The sequence below is a fragment of the Copidosoma floridanum genome, unplaced genomic scaffold (genome assembly GCF_036245765.1).
Source record: "Copidosoma floridanum isolate Cflo_tuat_1 unplaced genomic scaffold, Cflo_Japanese_pri ptg000020l, whole genome shotgun sequence".
In the NCBI taxonomy this organism is placed as follows: domain Eukaryota; kingdom Metazoa; phylum Arthropoda; class Insecta; order Hymenoptera; family Encyrtidae; genus Copidosoma; species Copidosoma floridanum.
In genome coordinates, this window is record NW_028321897.1 from 38412183 (window position 1) to 38436825 (window position 24643).

The 24643-nt window shown below is 32.0% G+C and overlaps 1 protein-coding gene across 2 annotated transcripts in view; it reads right to left on the bottom strand.

Annotated features, from left to right (window-relative positions):
* dnc (phosphodiesterase dunce) overlaps positions 1-24643 on the bottom strand; it is a 1903237-nt gene that overhangs the window by 1214134 nt on the left and 664460 nt on the right. For both annotated transcript variants that reach the window (XM_089593782.1, XM_089593781.1), the window contains exon 3: positions 16406-16594. In XM_089593782.1, coding sequence (XP_089449908.1) covers positions 16406-16594 — 189 coding nt within the window. The remainder of the gene's footprint in view (positions 1-16405; positions 16595-24643) is intronic.

A 24643-nucleotide genomic window follows, 5' to 3' on the forward strand; every position in this document is an offset into this window, starting at 1 on the left:
ACTATTCAAACCTATGTACTCCCTGAGCCATTTAATTTGCCAAAACTTTAAAGCCCGATAAACTCTAGTTACTCTATATCTATAATTTTCAGCTTGCTTTACAATGAAGTACATATTTATACTAATTGTGTAATCTAGTCATTAACTCTTTCTATTTTGAATTTGGAGCTGAAATGTATTCAGAGCAGAACGGTAAGTCTTTATAAAAATCATGTAGCATCTCTAAATATTCCAAATCTTCTTCTAAAATATATCCATAATCGCTTTAATCGCAAACTATATAAAAATAGTAAGATTTTTTGTCAACATTTTCAACCCACTTAAGTCCACCGTAAGAAAATCGTCAAGTTATAGCCCAACCATATAAATTATTCACATCTAAATAAACTATATATTTAAGTGACAATTTACAATTTTTCACCCATTTTTTTTCTCGTCCTGAGCTGTGTAACGGATCGAGAGTTGCATCTAGTAGGTAAAATTTGACAAGGTTTTTATTAGTGCTGTTAAATTTATTGTAGGATAAGCCGTATTCAAGATGAATTTTTTTTTTTACCGAAATACAATTTTTTGGTTAGATTTGACGCAACGTAGCTGTTTTGCGTTACTTTTTATAGCCACTGACACTATATTAAATGGATTTCATCAATAGATTTAGTCTCAAACATCGATTGAAAATTAAGTTTATTTGTATTTCCACACAGTGTAGTGATCATCGTTATTGGATCACTAACAAGATAACTAATGACAATACTTCACTCGATTACACACGTGTTATCAATATGGTATGGCGTTGCTGACTTTATCTTCTGCTACTCTATATTTTTTATCAAGTCACTTAACCTAATCATTACTTTTTATTTCCGGTACATCGGCTGTGCCCACGAGTTTGTTGAGAGATTTTCCGAGCTAGTGATATATAACGTAGCTAGCTCCCTTTGTAAAATCTCTACTTGCGTGTTAAAGACTCGTTATACTCGTCCATTTTGCGCAACACTTTTAGCAATAATGCTCACATAGATATTTTATCAATGATTACCGCATGGTAAACGTTGATAATGGTCTGTCAAATTATGCTTGTAAATAAATCTATTGGCGTGTACATGATTCATTATCCTTGTCACTTTTTTCCAAGACATACAGCGGTGTTGCTTACAAAAATTGTTTTCTCAATGTTTACCGCGTGGTAAACTTAGATAATAGGCTGCCGATTCGAGCTTATGAGGAAATTCCTTTGCGTTTTTATAATTTTTGAACTAGACATTCTTTTGCCAAATACATTGATGGGTGTTGTTTATAATAAAAAAAAAATATATCACAGTTTACTGTATGGTAAACTTAGATAATGATCTGCTGAATCAAGCTTTTAAATAAATCTATACTTGCGTCTGCATAATTTCTTGTCCCCATCATTATTTTCTCAAAACATACAGCGGTGTTGCTTACAAAAAATGCTTCATCAAAGTTTACTGCGTGGTAAACTTAGATAATGGTCAGCTGATTAAAGCCTGTGAAGAATTATTCTCGCGTGTTTATCAACTCTTATGTTGGTTATTTTCTTGCTCAAGACTTTTAGATGAGTTACTCACCATAAATTTTTTATCATAGTTTACCGCGTTGTAAGCTTAGATAATGGTCTGCCGAATCGAGCTTGTGAATAAATTTACTTGCGTTTTCATAATTTTTTGTCCTTGACATACTTTCGCCAAATACATTGATGGGTGTTGTTTATGATAAAAAAATATATTTTATTTTAGTTTACCGCGTGGTCAACTCAGACATCGGTCAGCCGATTCAAGATTGTAAAGAAATATCCTCGCGAGTTTATTAACTCTTATGTTGGTCATTTATTTGTGCAAGACTTTTTGAAGAGTTGCTCACCATAAATGTTTTATCATAGTTTACCGCATTGTTAACTTAGATAATGCTCCGTTGGGTGAAGCTTGTGAATGGATCTAAGGTCAATGTCTCCATTTTCGATCGCTTAAGTCCTATTTTCGTTTATCTTTTTTTGTGCTAAAATAGCGGAATATGTTATTTTTTCTATACATGCAATACATTGAAATACATTTTTAGATTACATTTATTTGTTTTTCTTTTAAAGTTGGTTTTATTTGGAGGTTATTAAACCTAGTAGAATATAAAGCGAACGAATGTAGGGACACTGACATTACTCGCGTCTGCATAATTTCTTATCCCTATCGTTTATTTTTATAGATATAAAACGGTGTTGCTAACAAAATTTATTTTATAAATGCTTACCGCATGGTAATCTTGGATAATGGTCTGCCAAATCTAGTTTGTAAAAGAAATATACTCACGTGTTAATTAAGTCTTATACTGGTAATTCTTTTGCTTAAGACTTTAAGAAGAGTTGCTCACCATAAATATTTTATCATAGTTTACCGCTTGGTAAACTTAGATAAAAGGCTGCCGATTTGAGCTTGTGAAGAAGTTCACTTGTGTTTTTATAATTTTTAGTCCTTGACATACTTTCGCCAAATACATTGATGGGTGTTGTTTATGATGAAAAAAAAAAATTTCATCAAATATAACCGCGTGATAAACTATGATGTTGGCTTGCAAAACGAGTCTGTAAAGAACACCACTTAGGTGCCTATGATTTCGTATACTTTTGATTTTTTTTACAAGAAAATGGTGTTGCTTACGAGAATTGTTTAATCAATGTTTACCGCGTAGTAAACTTAGGTAATTATCTGCCGAATCGAGCTTGTTAATAAATTTACTTGCGTGTTTATGATTCCTTATCCATATCATTTTTTTCCCAAGGACATGCTGCGTTGTTCCTTACAAAAATTGCTTTATCAAAGTTTACCACGTGGTAAATTTATATAATGGTCAGTCAATTTAAATTTGTAAAAAAAATTTCTTGCGTGTTTATTAACTCTTATGTTGGTCATTTTTTTGCGCAAGACTTTTAAAAAGGTTACTCACCATAAATATTTTATCATTGTTTACCGTGTGGTAAATTTAGATGATGGTACACCGAATCGAGCTTGAGAATAAATCTATTGGCTTGTATATGATTTCTTATTCTTTGTCATTTTTTTGTCCAAGACTTACAGTGGTGTTGCTTACAAAAAATATTTATTCAATCTTTACCGCGCGGTAAACTTGGATAATTGTCTGCCGATGTGAGCTTGTGAGGAAATTCCCTTGCTATTTTATAATTTTTTGTCCTTGACATTCTTTTGCCAAATACATTCACGGGAGTAGTTTATGATAAAAAAAAATATTTTATCATAGTTTAGCGTGTGGTAAACTATGATAAAATCATAAAATTTTGCCAAATACTTTTATGAGTGTTGGTCATGATAAAAAAAATAATTTATCAGAAATTACCGCATGATAAACTATGATGTTAGCTTGCCAAATGAGTATGTAAAAAACTCTACTTCGGTGCCTATGAATTGTTATACTTTTGGTTTTTACTACAAGACGTTGGGCGGTGTTGCTCACCATAAACATTTTATCAATGTTTACTGAAAGGTAAACTTAGATGATAATTTGCCGAATCAAGCTTGTAAATTATAAGTACCTGAAGACGGTGGAGGGGTTTAGTTGAGATTTTACAAAGGGAGCTGGCTACGTTATAAATCACCACGCGGTAAACTATCATAAAATATTTTTTTTTATAATAAACAACACCCATCAATGTATTTGGCGAAAGTATGTCAAGGACAAAAAATTATAAAAACGCAAGGGAATGTCCTCACAAGCTCGAATCGGCAGCCTATTATCTAAGTTTACCACGCGGTAAACTTTGATAAAACAATTTTTGTGAGCAACGCTGCAGCATGTCCTTGGGAAAAAAAATGACTTGGATAAGAAATCATAAGCACGCAATATATTTATTCACAAGCTTGATTCGGCAGACCATTATCTAAGCTTACCACGCGGTAAACTTTGATGAAGCATTTTTTGTAAGCAAAACCGCTGTATGTTTTAAGAAAATAATGATAGGGACAAGAAATTATGCAGACGCAAGTATAGATTTATTCAAAATCTCGATTCGGCAGATCATTATCTAAGTTTACCACACGGTAAACTATGATAAATTTTTTTTTTATTATAAACAACACCCATCAATGTATTTGGCAAAAGAATGTCTAGTACAAAAATTATAAAAACGTAAGGGAATTTCCTCACAAGCTTGAATTGGCAGCCTATTATCTAAGTTTATCACGCGGTAAACTTTGAGAAAACAATTTTTGTAAGCAACACCACTGTATGTCTTGGAAAAAAGTGACAAGGATAATGAATCATGTACACGCCAATAGATTTATTTACAAGCATGATTTGACAGACCATTATCAACGTTTACCATGCGGTAATCATTGATAAAATATCTATGTGAGCATTATTGCTAAAAAAGTTGCGCAAAATTAACGAGTATAACGAGTCTTTAACACGCAAGTAGAGATTTTACAAAGGGAGCTAGCTACGTTATATTTCACTAGCTCGGAAAATCTCTCAACGAACTCGTGGGCACAGTTGATGTACTGGAAATAAAAAGTAATGTTTAGGTTAAGTGACTTGATAAAAAATATAGAGAAGCAGAAGATAAAGTCAGCAACGCCATACCATATTGATAACACGTGTGTAATCGAGTGAAGTTGTCATTAGTTATCTTGTTAGTGATCCAATAACGATGATCACTACACAGGGTGGAAATACAAATAAGCTTAATTTTAAATCGATAATTGAGACTAAATCTATTGATGAAATCCATTTGATATAGTGTCAGTGGCTATAAAAAGTAACGCAAAACAGCTACGTTACGTCAAATCTAACCAAAAAATTGGATTTCGGTAAAAACAAAAATTTATCTTGAATACGGCTTATCCTACAATAAATTAACAGCACTAATAAAAACCTTGTCAAATTTCACCTGCTAGATGCAACTCTCGAACCGTTACACAGCTTAGGACGAGAAATAAATGGGTGAAAAATTGTAAATTGTCACTTTGTATAGTGGTCATTTGCTTCGGCATATCTGTTGCAGCACTGACTTATTCCTGCTCTCTACTTTTTCTTATGAACATAAACATATTAATGTCAGTAATCAGTTCTAGTAAAATCTGTAAGAAAGTTACAAATTTATTATTTTAATCGTCTAGTGAAACTTTTTGCACGTGTATATGTCAATATTTAAACTTACTTTGGTTTTTCTCAACATAGCATCCTAAGTGAAGCCTCGTGTTCTAAAATAGTAAAAGCCTCGTGAGCAGCGTCTAATTTGTATCCCTCTAGAGAATAACCTCTAAAATTTAAAAAAACTTCTGCTTATAAAAGCACATCTTTCTTGAGGTATAAATATAAGTACTGTTCGAAATTTTCTGTATTGAATATTTTGTATATAGTTTTAGCATATATATGATTCTCAGTACTTATATGCGCGCCATATAATTTGCTATAGAAATCGTTTTTTTATGGAATCACAGCTTCTTGAAGTTTTTCAAATGGTATTACATAACTGTATGGAAACACACCCTTTTTTTTAAGCAATTCGATTTAATCTTTAGTGTACGCATCGTCTCGACCAAAAGTAGTCTCGAAAATATTATGCTGTTCTACATTGCCAAATTATCGAGCGATGAAGGCAAAAATCGATAAGAGTCAATAAAACGTAAGTTGATTCTAATTCCATCAATATTTTTTGCAAAAGAAATATATTTTTCTTCCGTCTGAGTTATTACTTCTATTTTTCCAGGAAAACAGGTAACAAATTCTTGTATAAATAAATGTGCATCATAGTTACTTAGGTTGAGGAAAACTATGGGTATTGTTCGCGAGTCTTGGTATTTGAGATCACATTCATTATATGCAGTGCCTCGATATCTCAAATTTAAAAAAATGTATGAATAAGTTTGAACAGAAAATAATATTCGTTAAACAAGTGTAATAAATAATATTCACTCTCCAGTAAAATGGCAATGATCGTGAATTTCATCATCATTTTTTGTATACTTTTCACATGTATGACATTTGTCAGTGTTGAAAAAATCAAAGCCCTCTTCTTCAGTTAGAAATCTCATCAGTACTGGATCGATATACATACTTTGCCAATGTACGGGAGGATGTCTCAAATTTTTAACAAACCAGGTAGCTGGATCTTCCTGGGTCTCAGTTTCTTTTCTATAGGAAATGTATTGTGATTTAGTACCGTCAAAACTGCACTTAACATAGTTTTCAACACATAATGCTTCATGGCGTTGTATTGCTCGATCGCTATTTCATACAGGTTTTAATAAACACTCAAAGTCTGCATTTACTATAAATGGCACTTAATTTGTGTACTTATAATTTTTAAATTTTCAAAATACTATTACCACATTTTGGTAAACTAACTTTACATTTATTGACTTTAACACACTCCACTGTGTGTATTATAAGTTTTACATTAGTTTTGAAGAAATGTAGACAACAATCGCAAATGTGTATTTTACGTTTACATTTAGTAAGAAAGCTTTTAACAATCCGAGACAAATCTTTCACCCACACATAATAACAATAATATTCACCATTATCCGTATGACAAACCCTGCTCTCTAAGCTTTCTTCTGACTCAGCATCTTCTTCGTATGCCTCTTCTTCTTCTTCGTATACCTCTTTTATAATAACATTATTAGCACTGTTAAGATCATCATTTGTCTCTTCACTCTCTTCTATATCATATTTTTTTGCATTATCTTTTTCTTCTTCTCCTACTTCTCTTATTCTTTCCAAATCATTAAAATTATCTTCGTTGTTAAACTTTTTTAGTTTTTTATCTGTTTTGCCCTTGTTATCCATTTCTGTGTACTGACTTTCTATAAATAACAAATTTACATGCTTAGGCTTTTTACAGCTGTCAAATGAAGGGAAAAAGTTATAGAAAAATCTTTTATCTTTTTTAAAAAATATACATTTACCGAAATACCATTCTGTTTTTCAAATTTCGATACTTGGTTAGGTTGCACTGAAAATAATATTCCAGTGAAATCGTAATAATTTTCTTATTTTTTATAATTTATGAGTAGATTCGCATTTTTTACTTGCAGTACGTAGTGCCGATAAAATGGCCCATTTGAAGCATTAGTGATTTAAATTCTTAACATTAACGCAGGCTTTTTTTTTAATAACAGAACTGGGTAGTTTTATGCAAGAACTACCATTCATATCCTGATATTTATTTATACTTACCACTGAATTTTAAATAGAGCGGAGAGTCTATACGAATCTCGTTCTTGAAATTCATCCATGACGGTAGCTCTGGGTTTCTGAACATTATCATCAAACCATTCATGCAAATCAGTTCAACAAAAAATACATTCCATTTAAGTATTGAAGTACTTAACCTTAATATTTTCCACATCATTTTTTACTAAGACAAATTCTGTTGCTAAAACTACATTAATTTTTAAACCATGCTGCTGATATGGAATTTCTGGCTCTTTTAAAACAAGCTCTTTTTCCGGAGAGTTAAAAAATTTTACCACATCCAAGTGCTTGCTATTTACAATAATATCAGTTCTTATACGAATCTGAAACGTACTATCATGTTCTTTCCAGACTACAGTGGCATCATCATCATCATTATCATTATGGTTTGATGTTGTACCAAGACCATGTCCTTGAATTTAAAATTTTTTAAAAATGTTTCTAAAAAATTTGTTATGAGACACTCAATATTTAATAATTTTTCCTTAATTTGCGATGACATTTTCACATATTTCTGATAGTTTTCAATGCTTTCAAGCACTATCACACTGTTATCAACTATATCTTGAATTTTTATTGTATTTTCACCATTCAACAGTCGTTGATGTTCTACTCTCACTATTTCACAAAAAATCACAAAATTTTTTGTACAGTCAGCATTAGCAGAATTATTAAGAAACGCTCCATGATACTGACACCGATTGCTATCATCCTCAAATGATTCCAACGGTGCTTTGACATATGTTTTAAGCTGTCTTGTTATATGGATAAAAGCGTTTCGTAGTGGTAGGGCAACAAAAAAAATGTAATATACGTACAGTGTATAAAAAGTGGTTGTAAGTAAGTAATAATGTTAATTCGTTGTTAGTTGTTCTTGCTTGAAAATGGTTCAATACATGATTGATATGCAAGGCTTCAAGACTATATTTATCGAATTCATTTTTAAAAAGGTAGTAGTTCTACCTTTAGAGAAAGAAGATTCTATACCAACAGTATTTCTTTTCGAGCCTCCCCATCTCTGGGGCTACCTAAGGCCTGAAAATAAATGTGAAGAGCTATGGTTAGAACGTAATTACTATGGTCTCCCTTGGAAATTTGGAAAAGTACCCTATAATGATTGAATAATCACTTTTTAGTCTATTATTCAAGAAGATGACGTAATTTATGTTAAAGGACTTGAAAAAACGTAATGGCTTCGTCAAGTGCTCCTCAATAGGTATATGATTCCTACAATCCAATGTAAAAAATGTATAATAAATAAAAGATAATAAATATTGTTCGTCTTTTTACCATGCATCCTCCTATTTTTTTTATTTTCCATTTTAAGGCTTATTCTCAATTTCCGACACGAAAAACCGTGTTTTACTGTTTTTGCTATTTTTTTTTAAGCCTTAGCGGGAAACATTTTTTGCTTTATTTTATTACAGTCGACTAGCATTCTTTAATTCTCTGTAACATATTTTTTTCAAGCTAGTCTGAATTTAATGAAAAATTACTGACATTTCATCTAATTTGATCCCTCTAACACTCTTAATCAAGAGTACAACTTTACCTAAAGTAAATCCTGGATTTGGTCTATTGTTAAGGTCGAGACGTCGCCAACGATTTCCTTTGAAGTATGTTAGAGAAAACGTGGTTATAGAAATTTTATAGTGGAGAAATTATTATTGATTCTTTTGATTGTCAGTCAAACACTTGAAATCGTGTATTATCAGAACTTATAACTGACAGAAATGTATGGAGACCACATAACATGAGTTTTGAAGCTAAAAGTAACGCAAATCCATTACACATGATTTTATACTTTAAAAAAGACATTTACACTGTTTTGCGCTGTTGTGAACTTTCAAAATATAGCGTGGGGGACAGAAAAAGATTTATCTTCTGAAAAGGTAAGTTGTTCACTCCTACTTATTTTTAAGAAATAAATATCATTTCTTTATTATTTTTTCTTTTTTTCTCCAGTTAGTGGTATCAGCAGCAATCTCGAAAAATGTATTTTCTACGTCATTATTTTAATTTATTTCTACTAAACGTCACGCAATATTGTAACAAGATTTTATATAAATATTTAATGTATGACGATGTTACAATTCACGATTTACACAAGCATATGTCATCTAAAGAAAAAGAAAAAAAAGAGTGTTGGAATAGATACATCGGAAATTTCAAGTTCAAGAAATTACATTTGTGTAAGGCTCGTGTAATATCCCCTTATCTAGGTAGGCAGTGAAGCAACTTAAAGTATCACCAGACATTATTGTGTAGTAAGCACGAGAATATAAAAAAAACTATTATGTGCTTCTTACCAGCTGATGGGTAGAGCCGAAGCGATATAAGGTTTTATACGGGCTCATAAAGGTCTTGTGTCATTTTTAGAACTACTGTCGTGGAGACAGTATTTATTTGTGTATATATTAAACGACAAAGAACATAAAAAGTGAGAGCATGAATTGGAATTCATCAGTCACCACTATTATCTTCAGACCAAGGTAATACAAGATATAGATTGCGACAAAGATAAGTGTGAGGAGTTGTGTCATCTGGTTCGGGGATTTTTTACCTCAGATGGTGGATTAATAATGTAAAAAACAGTGTTCTAATAAGGGTTGAGCGATTAGGAGGATATAGGTACGATCACTTGGAAAATATTAGCACGGGCAAGCGCACTTACATGTGCACGTACGCGTATGTGCATGTTCATGCATGCGCGTATCTATACGTCTGTCCATCTATACATCCATAGATGAGTGGTCAAAGCTCCCCCTCAGTGAGATAGAACCCTCCCAGCTCACCTACTAGCATACTTAGTAAGAATATTTTAGTTAAATTAAGTACTATAATCTCACAGCACAAATAATAATTACGAATAAAAAAATTTAAAAATGTGTACTATATATAAATATATATGTATATATATATATATATATATATATATATATATATATGTGTGTGTGTGTGTGTGTGTGTGTGTATAAATGAATAAATAAAATCGTTAAATAATGAAAAAAAAAAAAAAAAAATTATTAACAAATTATGTACTACAGAAGAAGCATTCTTAAAAATGAAAATTCTAAAAGCAATATTTATCATAGTATGGATGCACCGGTAATAGTGCTGATACCAACAGAAGGAGCTACACAGAACAAACATTTTTTTTTATTATCAGTTATACATCTTACATTTTTATCTATGTAGTACAAAAGAAAAAAAAACAAATTCATGAGTAGTTATGTACCATAAGTAGCAAGTAAAAAAATTCTTAAATGTATACAACAATTGTAAGGGATGTAAGGGGGACGGATGTGGAAATGACATAGTATATATTTGAACTAACTACACAGCGTAAGAAATCATAAGGTGAAACAGAAATTAAGCAACAAAATTCACCTTTTTTTCTTGTGAATTAATTTTATACACACAATTTAAGCAACACAACACATACATAACAATATTAGAAAGAAAAAATGGTCAACATTGAGGACGATGACATCACAGCCTCCTAAATGTTACGTATAATAGCATATAGCTTTGCGTCCATGTGCCCTATCTATTTTGGGCCTTAATGGGTACAAGAGCAGGGAAGATAAGGAGATAGGAGCAGAAAGTCAAAGTCAGTCGGTTAATAGTGAACAGAGAATCGGAAGTTACCACACTATTTCTTTATCAATATAAGTAATGAAGTATTGTTGAATATAAAACTTTCTGGTTCTCTTGCATGTATCCCAAGCCGCCGGTTGCAACGTAATAGTTACTTATAACTTTTAAAATTTTCTGTTTATTATTTTTCAGCAGTATACGAAATTGAGCAAATAATAGCCCATTTCAATCAAGTGGCGCAGTCACGCGGCTCGAAGGCAAGTTTGAGAAGCTGACCATGACAATGCCGTGGCTACCGCGTACACTATTTACTTCTATATTCGAATACCAAATTTTCAATAAATAAAAAAAAATACTCATCATTATGTTACTAAAAAATTTTTGATGCAATATTACATTTTGTATGTTTAACTATGATTCTCGACAATAATATTTGTGGAAAAACTATTAAAAAATGATAATAAGATGAATGGTTAAACAAAATTACCAAAATCTCTTTTTCTTTCTCCTTCCTCAGTTTGCCATGACTAGACCATTAAGTTGGTCACATACTGGCTACAAAGATATCGATACTATCAATTACCTGTGTCAACGTATAGCCAACTCGTTCTTAGTGTTTTAAAGCTCTGTAAAGTATCATTTAAAGTATGTAAATATATTTATGCATACAATATTTACAAATTCCTGATTATTAATTATTAATATATACATCCAAATATATATCACACTAACACACTAGTGAGTTTCAGGAATCTGTTGCATGGATAGACCTTGAAGTTAGTCGTACTTGGGCTATACATTGTACTGATTTCCTTAATGCGTAGAAATCAATTTCTTAGCAGATTTTCTTAAAGAGCGTAGAAATCAATATTGTGCAGAAATATGCACAGTTGCATTGTATGTATAATGTATGCACTATCTCCCTGTCATAATTAAATTTGTGTGCACGTGTTGACATTGTCTTACTGCATATGCTTTTGCCATCCTTAAATTTTTTGTCGTCGACGTTGTCCGAGCAGTGTCCCACATAAGCTGCAGGTGTTCAATTGTGACCGTGAGTGGAACCGTGCTAGCCAGGACATACAGGCTCTGATAGAACGTGCAACATAGTTGTTCATAACCTTGACAGTCCAAGCCAACTTCATAATTTTTTCTTGTTTTTTTGCCTGAAATGTTGATCAACTAGTGAGTCTGAGAAATGGCTCTTGAATCATTGTATACGACCAATGAAGAGTTTGAAGAGCTAGTTGACGGGGATCCTACAGCGTAAGCATATTATATAGTTTTTAATATACAAGCAAATAATTTGCCACAATAATTTTTTTTTTACTTTTCATTTTTTTTGTTATTTAATTCAATGTTTCTTTTAATTTCTTGTATTAGGAGCGTTTTGGGTTACGTCGAGAACGTCACTGCTCCTTCCAAAGTTGAGAAAAACAATGAATGGTTTTTTAAGTTCCTTTTAACAAATGGTAATAAAAAAATTACCTTGCTTATTTGGGGCAGCGTACTGATCGATAGATTTTTCAAAAATATTAATTGCAACAAAGTAAAATAATAATTCAATTTCTTCTGTTTTACAAAATCGGTCTGGAGAGATTAAAAGTATACGCATTGAGTGATTAGAATATAGATTTATTATTGTGGATAAAATATCTATTTCTCGACAATAGTTTCCAATTGGCAACAGCTACGGTATAACAATTCAAAAAATTCAAGGATTGAGCCTACAAAATGCTGTTATTGAAGCAGGAAATAACGTATTTACTGACGGTCAAACTTACGTTGCAGCTTCAAGAGTTACTACGTTTCAAGGTTTGCATCTTATTAATTTCGATCCTTCAGCTTGCACTGCAAATATTTCAGCTATTCTTGAACATAACAGACTGCGGGTAGAATATCGCCCAGATTTAAATAGTTTCGATATACCACCAGATCGTAAGAAATATCAAAATTTGAAAGTGCATGATATGTGGTGGTGCATAAATCGGAATACGGCATTAACAGACGCGGAAAGTTATTTAAATCACATTTCTAGTGATACGTCAGATATTTTTGGCTTACCAAACAATGATGGAGTTTTTTGCTACGCTAATTCTTGTGTACAAAGTTTATTTTATTCTATGACTATTAGAAGAATTCTATTGCAGCATCGTGAAACAGATACTGTCAAATTATTATTTCAACAATACATAAATAAAAATAATGTCAACATACGACTATTAAAAGAGTTTGTTGGAGAAGAATACACAACAAGTAAGCAGCAAGATGCCGCAGAGTTTTTATTAAGTCTATGTAATACATCACTTATATTGGAAAATGTTTTAAAAAACGAACAAAGTGTAAAAATCAGGTGTCCTGGTTGCGACGAACGACACCATAGTGAGGCACCTAATTATATTGCTACTCTTTCTTTGCCAGAGAATTCTCGAATCTTTACACTTCAAGATTTTATAGATTACAATATTGGAAATTGGCAAGAAATTGAAAGTTATTATGATAATGGATGTTGCTTGAAAAAAATTAAAAAACTAGATTTAACAAACAGTAATACTGTAGTAATTTTACAATTAATGTTACGTGAAAAAACTGATAACGGTTTTGTTAAAATGATGAACTTTAAAATGAATGCAATACCAACATGTAAAGTACACTGAGAAAGATTTGGTGCTGCAGTTGTCCCTCCCCCTACAGCAGCTATAATAAATCACTATTAGTCTGCTGTCTCTGACTACTGGGATAGCAGGTATCCCAGTCGGAACAGCGTACGTACGAGCCCAAGTATAGTAGCGTTACCTATAGTGTGGTTCGACGTATGTATCATAGGTTAGGTGCATCGCATATACAGGTCTTGTGCAGCTCTCGTCTTAACTGGTATTGCTGATGCACTAAACTTCCGAACTAGCACTGTACTACCGGTGGTACTCTGACGGCGCCAAATCTTTCTCAGTGTAGATATAAATAGTAGAAAGTATCATGTTATGAATAGAGTATTTCACAACGGTACTACATCAAAAGGTCATTACATAAATATGATGCGACAAAAAAACCAGTGGTTTCATATCACTGGTAATAATGTTGTCAAAAAACAATGGCCAAGATGTGCGAAAGATCTTTATATTTTATTTTCAAAACAAATTTAAAATACTTCAATAAGTTAAATAAAAAAAAGGAAAATAAATAAAAAATAACAATTTATGTCACCAAAATCTGTACGCTCATGAAGGTCATTTAAAAAATTTCTATTTAAAAATCATTCAATAATCAACAAATGGTATAAACCCTTATAGTCAATTTTTAAAATAATAGATTGACTTAAAAAGTTGAAAAAAAAATTAAAATCTCCATAAAAAAATTACTTTCATATAAAGTGACGTGTTAGGTGAGTTTGACGTGGTTTAAATCGATTGAAAAATAATCATGACTTCAATATATTATTAATAAAAAAAGTATTGAAAAAAAATAAATAAAAAAATAATTGCTACAAATTTTAATAATCAATTTTTACATAATAGATTGTCTTACAAAATTTACAAAAAATAACTGAAATCCCCATAAAAAAACTAACTTTTATATAAAGTAAAAGGTTAGGCGAGCTTGATGTGTTTCAAATACATCCAAAATAATCATGTTTACAAAACTAATAACGTTATACAGTGAAACAAAAGTTATTTTCATAGCAAAGACTACAAATATTTCCAAGTGTTTCAGTTAAAATGTTTCTAATGCTACTTATTTGAAAATATTTGTCGAAACAAAATATTTAAAAAGTAATAAGATCAACAAAAATAGTTAATTTATTAACTTTCCAAAATATTGACATTTTTTGCTTTTATAATGAAAATAAAACATTAGGCTTGACTATTTGTTATTCAGTACCTTAAAAGTATTATAAAAATTAATACATACCTTATTCAAGTATTACAATGTTTGTAATGTCAAAAACTTGACTATTTCTTTTATATCTCATTACTTTCTAAATCTTTTATTTCGTTTTGTAAAATTTTTACTGCACTCATATATTTTTATAAAGATATTCATTTTAATACTGAATGCGTTTTAGTAAATTATAACTCTTTGATGTATCAGTAAACTTGACTAATTTTAAGTGATCTCATTACTTTTCAAACGTTTAACTATTTTGTGAAAATTTTTTTATTTAATTACATATTTCATTTAAGATATTCATTCTAGTGATAAATAATTTCATGTTTATGATAACTCTTTCACGTGGCAATAAAATTAACTATTTTTGTTGATCTTATTACTTTTTAAATATTTTGTTTCGACAAATATTTTCAAATAAGTAGCATTAGAAACATTTTAACTGAAACACTTGGAAATATTTGTAGTCTTTGCTATGAAAATAACTTTTGTTTCACTGTATAACGTTATTAGTTTTGTAAACATGATTATTTTGGATGTATTTGAAACACATTAAGCTCGCCTAACCTTTTACTTTATATAAAAGCTAGTTTTTTTATGGGGATGTATTTTACTGCATTTAGTAAATTGAGGAATTTCATTTCTTAGATACCTGCAATATAGTCAACGAGATCTTAAAAAATAAAAGAACCAAACAAAAGCTTACTTATTTGGAAACAAATTTAAGTATTAGGCCTTCTACAAGACAACAAAATTTTAAAAGTTCGAAGTAGTAATGTAAATAAATTATATTAAAGTTCTATATGGTAGTAAGGCAAAATGTCTTTTGAATTATTTAAAACAACGTTCAAATATCTTTAAGTGGCAATGAAATAGCACCAAGGCATGAGAATTTAATGTACGGAAAAAATTATAACAGATTTTTGTTAATTAAAGCAATGATGCTCAAATTAATATATTTGTAGGTTGTAACTTTCCTGAAATAAAGGAGGCACTTCTCGAGCTCTAACAAAAAATATCGAAAACTACACAATGTCTAGGATAACTAAAAGATTTTCGTTATACTATATCCACAACTAGGCAATTATAAGTAAGCTTAAGGTAGTGGCGAGCTATGTGACCTATGGATAATAGCAATATTAACGAGGCAACAGCTTTTAAGTTCACGTTTAAACGTGTTATATAATAGACACTACTAGAAGAAAGTTTCGTGGGTATTTTTTTGTGTCATCTGTACATACGCTTGTAATTTGTTTATAACCCTGCGTTTTATGTATAAGACTAACGTTGTTTCATCAGTGGGTAGCAAGACTGATTCATTTTGATAATTTATTATATAATTTATCATTCAACTAAGTTTCAGCAGTGACAAACTCGGATAAGATTTTTTTTTTTCCATTTTTTCTGGTATTGCCACTTAGGTGGATTGCAAGACTGTAGTTTTAACGTCATATGAAGCAAAGTATACCAAAAAAAATGTTAAAACTAGCCATTTTAAAGTTGTCCTACTTTTTTTATGATGATATCTTTGACTAAACAGTACTATGCTTTGTAAGATTTTCTTAGTATCTATAAGGCAACCAATAAAATACAGTTTTTACTATCATATATTTGTACTATGTTAAGACACAAACCTACGCCCTTACACAGAGAGTTGAAAAAAATTTTTAAGAGAAATTACAAAAAATAGGCTTACCTTTCGCTAGCGATAGAGCTATTGCGAGACATAGATTTTGGCGACATCTCAAAGTCACTGTCACTACGGTACAGAAAGCTCTCTCGTCTCTGGGGCATCGCTTGAAGTACAAGACCAGTACTAGGTGAGGTACTACCTCCTCCGCTTGCAGCCCCATCCAGAGTTGAAGCTCCATTTTCGTTATCAAAACTACAACACCAAAAAAAATATTTATCTCTAGGTGTTAAAAAACATTTTTCTTTTAAATAAGATATTTAAAGTAGGACAACGTTTGTAGATACTTAAACTTTATTTATATTTTAGTATTTTAACGTTCAACGCGTACGATTTTTTATAATATATATATCTTTTTATACTGTTGTTTGGGTATGATTTGTAGATGTCAGATATGAATCGAAAGAAAGTGCTAAGGTTCTGCTTTTACTTTATTTAGTTATAAGCATTTTACCTAAAGCACTTTAAGGACTTTATGGAGATATAATTTTGGATTAAAATATTTAAAGTTTTAAATAGTTGATGATAACATAGATTGTATACTGAGCATTCTAATAATACAGTGAAATTTTTATTTAGAACAAATAAATGTCATACATTACATAGTAGTATTTAGATAATTTATTCACCCTCTACCAGATACCATTATCAGCTGGGATTGCTTAGGAACTTCTCTGATGCTGCAGTTTTGTACAGAGACTACAGTTTGTAAGTAGCATGTACTAGTGTACGAAGCATTTTTCGTGATCGGCAAATTTGTTCATTGCTTCAAAAGTTAAACAACAAGTTTCATAAGGCTTCGCTTTCAATTCAAAAAGATTCGTGCAAAAACTGTGTATACGTCAACTTAAAAATAGTTTTAAAATATTAAAATTACTGTCTAGATAATTTGGAAAATGGCTTGCAGTTGAGCAAAATTGATCTCAAAATTATACTACAGATTTTTCATTTTATGTATCTAACACCGTAATGTTACGTGGGTTTTACGATGCGGAAGTAAATAATAGGTCAACTTGTGGTAAACTTATGCTTTATTAGAACTACTTATATTCGAGGGAGGTTGCGCGTGTGTCTTAATCTCATGGGCCTGGTCCTTCCAATCTCATGTCTTCAGCTGATCTTTAACTTACTCGCTTCCTTTGCTCTCCGTTTTCGATTACTTCTCTTCTCTATTCCCCTACCTTTTTGGGCCCAAGCCAGTGGAGGCGCACGTACGCATATACTATCGTACGTAAGAATGATTAATAACAGAAATGTTTTCTGTTAAAAAAAAATTAACAAAGTAAGATTAAAGTTTGGTAAAGTAATGATATAATAATGGAAGGTTACGTTCATAAGGTAGAAAGCTACTTTTTATACTTTCAAGTTTTTTTAATATAGGACTCAGGTGAGTGTAGTAATAAATAGTTCAAAGTGCAATAATGGAGTAACAGACAAGAATGAAACAGATTGGATTCATGATCTTAATAAGAAGGAAATTACTTTCAAATTGATTTAATATAGTATAGGTGGAATTAGCAATGTAGCTTGCCACTATGTAATCAGCAAAGTTTTTTACTTTTATGATACAAAATTAATTTGCTTGAATTGAATGTACGCAATCAAAGATTAAAGTTTCAAGTAGATATGGAAATTTTCACTTGTTTAACTTCTAAAAAACCTTATAAAAAGTACTATAGTAGTCTTAATCTCCTAAAAACAAATGCTAAGCTAAATTACAAAAATTTGTGAGACTATCTCATGGACAAGCATCATGTAGTGTGATTGTGCCTAACAAATAAGTTCGAAAAGTCTGCCACAGCACCTGTGTACAGTTTTTACTTTTAAGTTTGGATCTTAAAATTTTAAGTACGTAAGGGAAATGGATGTTTTGTTTTATACTTTTTTAGTGTTTTTTTAATAAAATGGTAGTTTGTATGCTCTGTAACGATTTGTAGCAGTGAAATTAGTGACGCAACACTGAAATTATTATAAACAAGATGTTTAGTATACAAAAGTGATCATCAAGCTTTTTCATTGACTTCTTTCAGCGTAAGTAGGTAGACTGTAAATACAGCTGTTTATAAACTAATTACTTGGGTGCGCTTTCTTTGGAGGTTATCTACTCATTGTTTGTTAATTGTTCAATTATTGTTACAAGCAAGTATGGTGTTCTAATACTTATCCAGAAGAACTACACTACGAGAAAAAGCCTATTTAAAGCTTTTGAAAAGTTCTTTACGAAATTTGGATTCAATGTATAACCACCAAGATATGGTCAATAAACAATAATTAGCCTATCTTATTATAGAGCACTAGTAGTCCCACCCCGTCTCGGCTTCGCCCGAGACTCACTAAATGGAACACTGTAGAAATGACATGTAATATGAAACGTTTTTAGTTAAAAATTCTACATCTATTCCTGATACTTCTCAGAACAAAAATTTTATTCTTAAAAAGATATTTGTTCAGAAACCATACAGTTTATTTGATCAAATAATAAGCTGTAAAAAGTCAAATAAATATAATCATGCTGAAACGTACTGTGTGTTCCTTATTCTATAAAATAATCATTGGCCCTAAAGAGCCGTTGATTTGCAATTTCTACCGTACAATCAATATTATTGGTCAATTTTTATGCTGCTGTTTCAATCTCGACGTATGTTCTGCGTCATTTTCTTGACGCCAAAAATTTTAAGCATTTGATGCATTTGCTATTTTCTTTCCAATTTACTCTCTTGTGACTATAGGCATAGTTAAAACTTTTGTGAGCTCTAAAGGCTGTTTTTTGTCAACTTTGTTACGCTGTAATGTAGTTGTTGGCAAGGTAGTTCAACGTCCAATAGCTCTAAACAGGATCAGTGATCTAAACTCTTTCGTGACTGAAATTTCCAGCAAACGTGACTGCCAGGATTCCTTGAGGTGATCTTCTCTGGCCTGCTGTTGTAGCACCAGACTAATCGTGAGGAACACTACAACGTCTGAAGTGTTAGAGCTACTTGTAGAGCTCTTTTTCAACGTCTCCTAGTATTACGCCAAAGCCGTTGGTGTTTTAAGCACCTTTTTTTTCAGGCTCAGTTGTTTAAGTAATCTAAGGTGGGGAAATTGGTTCATTATGCTTGCCCCTTGGAGACCATCCCATTTGATAAAGTTTATTTTTACTTCATAGCTATTAGGTTTACCCAGCGCAGATCTCGGAGAGCATCGGTAATTTCTGGTTGAATGCTTATAGAGTAAAGTGAGTAATGTAGGGTCGGGAGTCGCTAGAGTTCCCTACCTTACAAAGAACCACTCCGCTCGTGGTGTCTGCCAGTGAATGATAGACTTGGTTTAATAGAGGCTGGCTTTGCATAGTCTTTAAGTCGATAAATTATTACTGGAAACCGTAGTAAACATGTATTTGTTGGCAAGGTAGTTTAACTTTAGGTGGCCCTAAAAAAGAACCGATGAGATTAATGGTTAAGAAGGGAACGTAAACATTTATGATTGCCCTGAAAAGAACCAGTAGAGATACTTCTAGCTATTTCTTATTATTATTCTTGATTATGGAGAGCCGGCTGTGTGGGTAGCTTGACTATAACTCTTAGCGTCTCCCCGCACGGACCCACTGACCAAAGAATATCTCGTCTTCGGGTCGTTCTCCAGATAACCAACCGCTTATTAGTAGTCGGGAAAGTGGGCCTGGAGAAATCCTTCTCTGTAGAGATGCCGTTTCTATGAACCACTGAAGAGGCTATTGTTACTACCCCAACTCCTCAGGGTTACTTTTCCTCTGGTTTGCTGTTACAATATAATTTGCTCTGGTAGCCCCACGATGGTTGAAAGACTGGCCACGAATCCCCACAAAACTAAAGCAGATTGTTCTTTGGCTAGAAACATCTGGTATTTTGCCGGAGACGTATGCATTTAGACAGCTTTATCGTTATCGACATTCATCAATCTAAGTGTTTTTAGATGGAGTTCGACGCATAGACATATATAAGAATTTCTTATATGTCTATTGTTCAACGTAAGTCAGTTGCCCAGTAGAAAACAGTGTTGTCGGTAATCGGGATTCAAAATTCTCAGCTTCATGACTGACAGGCTTCATTCACTGACGATGAAAGACTAAGTAATTGATATGTTGCTTGGGCCTATCATAACCACTCTTATTTAATTCCGTTCCAGGTTGTTTTTATTTTACTGTGACGCCACCTGGCAAATTCAACTAAACTGAAGCTGAAATTAAGCGTATTTTTGCAAAACTGGAAGCTTATTTATTGCTGTTATTATTAACTTAATCAAGATGAAAACTTCACTAAAACCATCTAGGAAGTGCCAAGAATCGGTATGCAAAATTTCACCTAGATCACTTGAGTAGTTCTCGTGGTTAGCGATTACAACGGTCTTAGTGACTTTCCTTTGTATATAACTAGGACTAAGGAGGTGGGCACTAAGTATCGCAGAGAGTTGTTTTTTTAACATACCTATTTTAAGAAGAGAAGGATAATGGACATGTAAAAATACGGTGTTACAAACTGTAGAGATTTTAACAGTTATTATTATACCAGCGTAAAATTCAGATAAGGAAGCCAAAGTACTTAAGCACGTAAGCTGTAGAATGAGTCTCATAATTCGAACGACTAAAAAAGCAAAAAATTAATGTAATATATTAATAAGAAATAATTAAAAAAAATTTATTTTAATCAGTAAAAAATTTTGCACGTCACTAATTTTTATTCGTTTTTTTTGTTAGTTTTCTATTAAAGATGTTGGTTACTATTAAGTACAAAATAAGTAACAACACTCTCGTGTTTGTTGTGAATCAAGTCCTTGGTACCTTATAGTATCAACAAGGTATTCCTCATTATTTTTTAGAAATAATCCTTTATAATGAGCCTACTGTCTTACACACATTCATAAAAAGGCTTGAGTACGAATTATTGGTCCCCTTGGACTAAAAAATGTCTTTGGAGGTAATCAAGATCGCTGATTACGGGAAAAGTAGAAAAAAATCCTAACTTTACTTATTTCGAGATATCAAACTTGAAAGTCGAGATAATTACTGTAAGTATTCATACAGTATTAGGATGATTTCTAGCTTATTCGATAGTAATAAATTAGGAAAGAATAACGAAAAAATCATACTTACTTTTTTTCTGAGATATTGCGTTTTAAAAATAAAAAATTTTGGTTTGGAATATCTTTCATTTTTATATGAAAATACTTAATAAAGTAGTTTGTCTAATTGACTTGATAGAGTGAAATACGATTTTATCATTTTCAATTGGTAATAATAAGATCGTATTTTGCTCTACATTAAAAAATAACAAAGTGTAGTTCAGGTCACCCTCCAAAAAGTTAGCATTAATAAAGCCAATACTACTATTACAACGTGAGATGCCAAATTTAAAAGTATAAATTACATAAGAGCGGAAAGTTGTAAGAAAATAACTGAATTATATGGATATGTTTGGAATTATTAGAAAAAAAGCTTACAACTATAATATGCTCGCTTTGCTCGCTCGCTTGCATTGTTCAAAATAAACAAATCCTACGAATTACCAACAGTGAAGCAGCCAACCACATATCTGTGGAATAATTAGAAAAAAAGTTTTATGAATATAATCAGTAATGGCTCCTTTGCCAGCTTCGCTGACTTGCTCGCGTTATAAAAAATAACTGAATTCTGTAAAGTACCAACAGTAGAGTAGCCTAGTGAGCTTCAAGGGAAGCTTCAAGGGAAGCTCACTAGAGGAGCCAACCACATATGTGTGGAATTAGCTAACTTCTCGGAGGGTCAGCTAAACTACACCTTATTATTTATTGCTGTGGAGCAAAATACGATCTTATCATGTTTAAGTCCACCAAGAATATTACTTTATTTAGTATTTTTGTACAAAATTAAAAATTTTTTAGTACGACTAACTGTATCAATTGAACTTATAAATTAAAACCTGTAAACTTTGAGATAGAATTCACTTGCGTAATAAGCATACGCTACTTTTAGAGTTCAGCATTTCTGGTAGTTACAAGGCAATAAGACTTTTTTTACAATCTTGATTTATGTCTTAGTACGGCTACAGATGAATGTTATTTATCAAGAGCAAAAAATTTAAGAAGCCCAGCTGTACAGTTTTAAAGTATTGAAGGTTTGATGTTTAAGATTTGACAAAGGAGAGATAGCAAAATGTCTGATTCGAAGTGAATTTATAAATTAAATTGTTTTTAACTTCTAAAAAACACTAGTTATTTTTTTAGAGAAAATTTTTTCAAATATTATAATAAGTAAACTGTAAACTTATTTTTTTTTACGTCTAGCCGTATAGTTTTCAAGTATAAGCTCACTGGAACGATTAATCATGCGGTCTGGACTGTACAATTGTCCTTTTCGTTCTTTTGCAGCTATATAAAAGTTTTTAATTCCAGTATCACTTCGTTTCTTTTTAACTAATATCTTTTTCACCTATAATATCAAATGCAGCATAACGCTTTTTTATAGAAAAATTGCGAGAAGTGTTAAGAAGTTATCAACGATATTGTTTAAAATTTCACTCTGAGTCAGACATTTTCTTATCTCTTCTGTAATAATAGATGAACATCAAAACTTTAATATCTTTAAAATGATGTCTTAAGCTACCTTAATAAGATTCTACTAGCATGGTAACATTTTAGGTGCATGCAAAAAATTTTTGAAGTGAAACTTCTTATGCTAGACTGTAAACAGCCACGTATGGGGGAATGCGTTACGAAAAAACGTAGCCACCCACTCTACGGCCCAAGCCCTCTCCTTAGTCTCCTTTCTTATACACTTCCTTCCACTCTGTCTCTCTTATTCGCAGCGTGCGCAATACTCGTCTGTCTACCATTTTATCTCTCTTTCTCTAGCATGACCACCACTTGCTCCCTTCCCCTAACCCTGCTACTATACCTGTATATTTATACATATATACTAGGTATGTTAGTATGTATACATATATGCTGTGGACATGCGTCCTAGGTCAGTACACTTAAATATAAAAAAAAAGTACACATGATTTTACGCTACGACTGAAAAAACTAAACCAATGCGCTTGCTGATATATATTGTTACATCGAGGCTGAGCTCAACGAACCCTTTTTTTGAATTCTTTTTCTCCACCTCTTCCTTTTCTGCTCGCAAGGCCGCGTTTTCGTGTCAATCTAAACGGCATATACCAACGCATATACCAAGCACCAAATCTAATGTTTCGTAAAACACGTATAAGGAGAGACCGATTAAGATAAAGACCCAAGAACAAGTCTAGATCTCAGTCCCTCCTTATGCGTTAACAGATTTATCTTAATTGTTCGGTGTAACCCAACAATTATTGCCTATCTTCTACTTTTTCTGCTTTAACCATTCGTAAAGAAGGCGACGCTCGAGCCAGGGTGTTTGATCCATTGATCCATACATTGGCCAATGTTAGCTCAGCCTCGTTACCTGAATTTAAGTACTAACGAAAGCACCTGCCAAGTGTGTAAAAAAAGAGGCTATATAGCAGACAAATGTAACACATCAAATCAAGATACCCCTGAAAAATGTAAAATTTTTCGACGTTATAATCTCACTGAAGAACAATGTAGATTTAGGACATAAAATTTATAAATATGCAAAAAAGGTAGACAATATGGCAAGAGATTGTTTTAGAACCAATAAATAAAATGCTTATATTTTATGCAAATTATGTAGTGCCCTAAATCATTTTGCTGAAAATTGCACCAATATAGCTAGAACGCCATTCGCTGCATTGTCAACTATGCAACAAAAATGGTCATACTTCCGCTACCTGTAAGGTATGCGCATATTGCAAAAGCACAGGCCACACGATACAAGAATGTAGAAGAAAGCAATATAATGAGCGTAAAAGACAAGAGAACTAGGGAAACGATTCGGCCTTTCCGGTTATGAACGCAACTTTAGAGACGCTGAACAACTCGACGCGCTCAGTAGATCTAAACCACTTTCTCGACGAATTCATATCCTTGGTATAATATATTAATACATACCTTGCGTTAATTTCCACTAAGGTGGAAGTCCGATAAGCCTGATGATAGATTCTGGATCTCATGAAAACCTAATCAAAGTTCGAAGCTACCCTAATGGGATTGACATAGAGTATAATGACGTAGTAGAATTTCATAGAATAATAAATGAAACTTTTTTTATTTTTATAATAAAATTTCATCATAAAATGATTTAAGGAGGAGATATACATTATTCTATAGTTGAACAATCATTTGCAATACCGCATGATCGAATTTTGG